The sequence below is a fragment of the Hordeum vulgare genome, chromosome 5H (genome assembly GCF_904849725.1).
Source record: "Hordeum vulgare subsp. vulgare chromosome 5H, MorexV3_pseudomolecules_assembly, whole genome shotgun sequence".
Taxonomy (NCBI): domain Eukaryota; kingdom Viridiplantae; phylum Streptophyta; class Magnoliopsida; order Poales; family Poaceae; genus Hordeum; species Hordeum vulgare.
The window spans coordinates 412,367,060-412,374,470 of record NC_058522.1 but is presented as its reverse complement, the minus strand read 5'-3'; the positions used below and the strand labels follow the sequence as shown (position 1 = coordinate 412,374,470).

General features: G+C 42.7%; 1 protein-coding gene across 1 annotated transcript; it reads left to right on the top strand.

Annotated features, from left to right (window-relative positions):
- The first annotated feature begins 374 nt into the window (after positions 1–374).
- On the top strand, positions 375–5,158 carry LOC123398092. Its single transcript, XM_045092597.1, has 2 exons — positions 375–1,198; positions 4,838–5,158. The coding sequence occupies exon 1, from the start codon at positions 488–490 to the stop codon at positions 1,193–1,195; it is 708 nt and encodes a 235-aa protein (XP_044948532.1). The 5' UTR covers positions 375–487; the 3' UTR covers positions 1,196–1,198; positions 4,838–5,158.
- Positions 5,159–7,411: the final 2,253 nt, after the last annotated feature.

Below are 7,411 nucleotides of genomic sequence, written 5' to 3'. Positions count from 1 at the left end.
GAGAGGTGGCGCCGGAGATGGAAAGGGAGAGGGCGGCGCCAGAGAAGGAGAGGGAGCCGCACCTGCTCGGTTCCGCGTGGTCCCTCCGATTTGGAGGTACCAGCGCATTCCGGATCTTGGGGGAATATGCCGTTCCGGAGAATCAGTTGGTTCCGATTCCTCTACCCAACTAAACACGAGAACGACCCTGGAAAACGGAATAGACCCGTTACATTCCACTTGATGACAGTAACCAAACACACCCATAAAGTTTGACAGGTTATAGTTTTATCACCGTCACAACCAAGGCGGTCCCATTTGTCAGCAATTCACCGACGTGGGCCCCACCAACCTCTGACTGTAGCTATTCCAAGCGTGCACACCACAGTAGCTCAGTCGTACGAGATCTCCCAAATTTCTCAGCTCCAGCGGAAAACCCAACATCCCACTCCTCCGACCCCCTCGCATCCCTGTCGGAATCGCGCATCCGGAGCTCGCCGCCCTCGCCATGGCGCAAGGTACCGCGCCCCCCGCGGCCGGCGGAGGCGGCGGGGGTGTTTTCTCCACCCCGGCGGCGGTTGCGACGACTCCTCCGGGCACCCCCCGCGCGGCGGCGGCGCCGCCGCCGCTCCCCTCCGGGCACTACGCGGTAGAGCTCTACTTCGATCCCGCGCTGGAGAACCAGGTGCTCAAGGCGTGGAACGCCCTCGCGCGGCGGCAGCTCAGCAGCCGCCTCATCGACACCGCGTCCCGCCCCCACCTCCCGCTGCTGCATCTCCCGGCCGCCGCGCTCCCCGACCCGCTCCGCCTCGCGCCCGCCCTCCGCGCGCTTGCCTCGCGCATCGACCCGCTCCCTCTCGCGCTCTCGTCGCTCGCATCGCCCCCGTCATCCCTTGATGCGGGGGTCCTCTTCCTTTCGCCCACGCCGTCCGCGGCGCTGCTCGGCCTCCACGCGCAGCTCTGCGAGTTGCTGCGCAAGGACACGGGGCTCGAGGTGCCCGACGGGTTCCGCCCCGACAACTGGGTCCCGCGGTGCGCCGTCGCCGTCGATGTGCCGCGTGGCCGTATGGCCGAGGCTTTTTGCGTGCTCCGTGAGCTCAAGCTTCTGCCTGTCTCCGGGTATGGTATGGACATTGCGCTTGTAGAAGTCGCGCCGGTGGTCAGAGAGGTCGTGTCGTACCCGCTTGGTGGCAGCGGCGGTGTTGGAGCCGATTGAGAGGTAAGATATTGTTTCTCCTTAACTTCAGCTTAATCTTGTAGTGAAAATTTGAACCTCCATATGAGATTGTGGTTGTTGTTATGATGATTTGCTTTTTGCTAAATATTTAGAGTTTTTTTTGGTGAATTATTAGCAACACTAGGAGGTGGATAGAATGATAATGTGTTGAACTGGGGCGGATTAAACAGAAGGTGATCTGTCATTTTTGTATTTGCAAATGTAAACTAGCTAAACGTTTGATATAAATGAATTACAAGGCACATAACATGGTATTATAGATATGCTAGTTGATTGTACGGATGAAATTGCTCTTCTTCTTGTGACTTTAAAGTTTATTTGAATATCTCATGGCTAGTAACATTAGATATAGAAGTCGATGGTTTGGATATCGTTAATACAACTCTCCACTATCATAGGCTACATTTAGTTGCACATTTGTTATGTCCTAAATTATTTGATTCAAGCAATCGATTAGGCAATTGTTCATATTTAATTTAACTCCATTGCTAAAAACTCAAAAAATTGCAGCGCTGTAATGTTAGTCAAATTAGGTTGATCAGACTACATAAGCACATTTAGAAATGTGAACTATTTAAGTCGGACTATTGATCCTTGTTAAAAAATGTAATGCATACTGGGAATATTCTCGAAGAATATAGAAAAATATGACTTTATATATTCTTATGAAGAGAAAGTAAACTAATTACTATGTACCATGGAAAATATGAGAAGTATGGGTAAGTAGAGATTATCTATACCTAGATCGATATTTAACTACGAAATTCTAGAGTTGTAAGTGTTATAATGCTTATACTGTGCCACATGCCCACGACCCAATGAGGTTGTACAAAATTACATATGGGTGCCACCATTCTACACATAACTATGACAAGTAAGAAATATATCAAAAGGCAAGTAATTATGAAGAGGAGTGACCAACTATGAAGAGGATCGAATCCGGAATGATGATATACGAGATAGAGTTGGGGTAGCGCCGATTGAAGAGAAGCTTGTCCAACATCGTCTGAGATGGTTTGGGCATATTTAGCGCAAGCCTCCAGAAGCCACGGTGCATAGCGGATGGCTAAAGCGTGCTGATAATGTCAAAAGAGACCGGGGTAGACCAAACTTGACATGGGAAGAGTCTGTAAAGAGAGATTTGAAGGATTGGAGTATCACCAAAGAACTAGCCATGGATAGGGGTGCGTGGAAGCCTGCTATCCATGTGCCAGAACCATGAGTTGGTCGTGAGATCTTATGGGATTCACCTCTAGCCTACCCCAACTTGTTTGGGACTAAAGGCTTTGTTGTTGTTGTTGTAGTGACCAACTATGAAAGTGTAGGATTGGCTATGACAAAGCATAGTACAATAGGCAAGTGTATGGTTGTATCAAGTTTCTGGACGATGAATAGTTGAATTAGTTCAATTTAATTCAACATAGTGTAAACTTATCCATCTGCTAGTGTTGCTACAAAATTACCATCAATGCTTCAAATTTTTGATAAAAAAAACATATCATGGTGTCAATAAGCCTAATCTCATATCGACTTATGAAGATCCGTTTTTTTTCATTTCAAAAACACATGAATTTTGTAGAATTGCACATCCGATTCACAGGAATATGAATAAACACATCAATCATAATAAACATAGTCAAAACCATTGGGAAAATAACAATTATGTTATTATATTTTGCTGAAGTAGAATACTAAAACCTAGGTACCAAATTGCATGATTTTTTATTGCTAATTTAGAACGTTAATGTTTTCTTCTAAAATATTGAATGTATGTTATATTAATAATGATTTGAATTGTATTCTCTAGTTGTTTTGATGAAAACGACTTATTTTATGTTACATTCATATGTAGAGTTTTAAAACTCAAATTTAAAATGTAAGAGTTTAAAACTCAAATTTAAAAGAAAAGAATTGGCTTAAAATATTATGAATATTCTGTGCCTTATTTGGGTTTGAAGTCGACATGTTTTGGTGCAAAAGATTTAAGTGTTGTAACTCGACTTAAAGGATCATGAAAAAAATATTGTTTCACTTATCTAATAAGTGGATTTTTTGCCTTTCTGTTTAAAGTTTGTAGGACGTGCACGGTCATAATATGCAGCGATATTAAGTGTAGATTTTGATTTCAGTGTGCAAACAGTTTTATGAAAAATAGTTTACCAGTGATACAAACAAACTTTTATATTTAAGAGTGGAAAATATGTTTCACTAGTAAAATACGGGCTAAATGATTTTATTATCTTATTTATTTCTTTATTCTCACATCCTCAACCATATTTTAATTTATTTATCATTTCTTTTAGCCATCTCAAGTTAAGAATGTTTAGTCAATTCCCATCCTAGGCATGGTTCAATAATTTTCTAGTTTACACCAAGGTTTATGAGTCGATGAGTCGTTCCAAGGTTGAGACTCGAACTAATCATGACTAATCGGCACTAGTCGACACTAAAGTTGCGACTCATAGATTAGTCAACACTGAAGTGTAGTCGACCCTGGAGTTGAGACTCATAGACTAGTCTTGACTAGTCCTTCGACTCATAATCCATGGTTTACACAAGGTTTCTTTAAGCGCTAGGCACTCATCGAGCGTTCGGCCTCTGCTTAGTGTAATGAGCGAGGGTGCTTATGCGCTTTGTATGGACGTCGTACGGATAGGAACAAGGACACCCAAAAAACACTTTTCAAAGCATGTAAGGATGTATTATGCCTAAAACCGCAAGCATGTTGGGGAAGGAGACACAAGGAGGAGCTTAGAGGTCAGGGAAGGGGAAGAAAGTTGGCAGCGGCAAGGTCGGGGAAGAGAAGCCATAAGGCTCCAACCTAGACGAGAGGAGCCTGAGATGGCGGAGTAGGGGGGAGGACTGGCAATGGAGTTGGTGAAGGGGAGCTCGATGTCCAGTGACGCTAGGTCATGGAAGAAGATGGGTGGTGAGGTCGAGGAAGAAATCCCCACATTTGGCGGCGGAAGGTTGCCTTGCCCGCATCTGTTTCTCTCAATCCGCTCTCCTTTGTCTAAACCTAGGCGCCCAAGCGCGTCTTTCAATGCTTGCCACAAAAGCGAAGCGGTAGAACTGCGCTCAGCGCTTCAGCACGCCTATGCGTATACTCAATTTTTCACTGAGTTTACGAGACGATAACGACGGTTATTTTAGCCCTGTTACTTACATATTTTCTAGTGGAAATTGCTATTCTATTGACAGGATTTGTCACTACTTTATCAGCTTGGCCATTTTACTCGAAATTTGCGGTTATTCTATTTTTGGATGTTCGCAGTGTATAATTGCCAAATAGGATTATTTTCTTCACGAGCCCATTTACTTTACTTTTTCTTCTTCTTCATGTGGGAGTTAGAACTAATTGTTCACTGACTTTTATCCATGTGTGTGTTTTGTGTGTGTGTGTGTGTTGGGGGGGGGGGGGGGGGGGGGGTGCTTCTTTCTAATGTTGTTCATGATTGCTATTGATACAAGCTACATATTCTTTCGTAAACATGAAGAAGATAAAACCTTGATATCACGGGGGCATTTCTTATAAGTTGATCATAGAATGCTACTTTGAAGGCATATTCAACAGTTTCACATGTAACCTTGCTAGCGAATCTAATGCCTGATTGTTTGCAGGTGTTGTTGTAATTTGTACAATGTGAAGAACCTCCTAGATGGGACTATCATATTTAACAAGGGCATCATAATGATAACATGGGCATCTCCTTGTCCAGTTTGCCCGATTGGTAAGAAGCTAAGTTGGAAAAAGAAGGGTAGATCATACTGTATCCTACCGCATATACAGTATTTTCTTATTTTTAATTGTTTAATCTTTTGGTTGATAATATCCCCCTACTCAGCTGTAGAGACTTCACAAACTGAAACTGTTACCCGTGTTAAGTTTATGTAATGAATGGTCGGTTATTGTGCGCATCGAGTTGAGATTACTTGTGCTCTTGTCGTTTTCTTGGTGTCCAGGTCTGTTCGCTGTACATTATTGGGCAGATATAATTGATGCTTTGTTCTGTATAACGATTTAGGGGTAGGCTACATTGGTAATGCCGATTTTAAGTGCTTGACTCCTGTAGTTTGACGTATAGGCGTATAGCTGCTCTTCCAGCTATCCTACGTTGGCAAGGGGCAATACTTACCAGTGATGGTTGGTGGTTCCAAACCAATCCATTTCAGGCTCTTCTAAGCTATGCTGAACATTGTATGCCTGCACTGCACTGAACATTCTAAGAGCAACTCTAGCAGACCTCTTATATGTGCAGTGGTCAAACCCTTATAATTTTTGGGTTTTGATCCAAAAATGTGTCGAGAACAGAAAGCATAAAAGTGGTCCAATCTGTATTTTTCTAAGGTGCATCGAAAATGCACATCCGAAATCCTTATATTTGAAGGTTGGAAGACTTGAACCGAGGGGCCATGTATACCGGTCAAACCTCGTCGGAGCAAACATGCCGTCATGAAATTTGTTGGAATCCGTCATAAACTTATCGGAATTTATCATCGCACACTGAGAAAGGCTGCTGGACATCGGTTTGAATTGGACGAGCTCGGCCTTGTCGTGGCCTCCAATGACCTTAGGCTGGCCGTTGGAATCCTTCCGATGCGGCTGGCAATGGAGTAGGGTGCAGCAGGCATGGTGACGGTGCACGGTCGGCGGGGACGGGGTGTGGCCGATCGTCGATCGGGCAATGTCGATGGGCGACGGGGCGCGGCCGACGGGGCTGGACACGGTCGACCGGGGGAAGGGGCGACGGCGGCCGGACTGAAGGAAAAAGCTCTTACCTCAGTTTTACAATTTATTTTTATAGTATTTGTTCGGCCGTAGCTAAAATGAACTATTAAAATATCTATTTTTCAACGCTTATCTTAATTTTACAGTTTACAAGTTTAAGAGAGGTGTTAGAGATGTGGTAAGGAACTCACCCAGATCAGGCGGTAGGCACCTTCACATCACTTATACTATCTGCAATGAAAGTAACGTAGATAGAAAAGCACTAGAAATCAGACTACTGATTATTTGTTCATATTAGACCATTTGATAGCCGTTGGATTAGTATCATAACAGGCGTTGGATCAGTAAGACATGCATGCTAGGCAGCGATAAGTACATATTCCTTTTATTACGTACTTCCATCCTTAACTGCTTCCGAAACTGACGCATGACTTGATATTTCATCCCAGAATTTCTCACCTGATGCTAGTAAAACTACATGCTTGTACATTTGGAAATTTTATTTCATTTTTCTGGATGCTAGTAAAGAAAATCAGATGCACATAAAATTTCCATTGAGCCGGTGCAATATGTTACTTTGTTTCCAACGCAACATAAGATTGCATCAAATAGTGAGACAATTTGCTTCTATTTGTGTTAAAGTTTGGTTGGACTGAACGAAAATTTAGGTCCCAGAACTTTGCTTCCATGTAACAGAACTTCGCATCCAAGAATTCACAATTTTGAGTGCATGTATCAGTTTTATTATGTCTGCAAGACCAGAAAATTTGCTTCCATCTAATACAAGAGTGTTTCATCACTAAATTAATTTGCTTCTAACCAAATTTTTTTCTGTGCGTCAACAGTTCATACACCATCTGATTCTAAAAAGCACACATAGGGTGAGGTCCTTGTTGTTGCTTCGATTGCACAGAAAGTCCAATCTGATGCTAGTAAAAATGTAAACTTCCCTTGCTTCCTTATTTTAGAAACTTTACTCGATGTTTTTTCCAGATGCTAATAGAACTTGCTTCCAATGCAGATAAATTTCATATGATTCGACGTAACATTTTTCTTTGTTTCTGATACAATAAAAACGCGTTAATAGTTTACTTTATTTCCAACGCAATAAATAAACGTGTCTCGTGGCAACGTAATTTGCTTACATTGCAATCAAATTTTGGTTATCCCTAACAAAAGTTTAGCTCCTTGCTTCCATGTAACAACATTTTGCATCCAAGAATTTCAAATGTGAAATTTTGAGTCCCATGCATCTTGCTTTGATGTAACGCACTTTTGCATCCAAGAATTCCACGTGGGAAATTTTGAGTCCCGTCCATCTTGCTTCCATGTAACATAATTTTGTATCAAAGAATTCCACATGGGAAATCCGGAGTCCCATGCATCTTGTTTTTATTACGTTTGAAACGTAAGAAACATTGTTTCCATCCCCTAAAGAAGTGTTTCCATCTCAAAACTATTTTTCT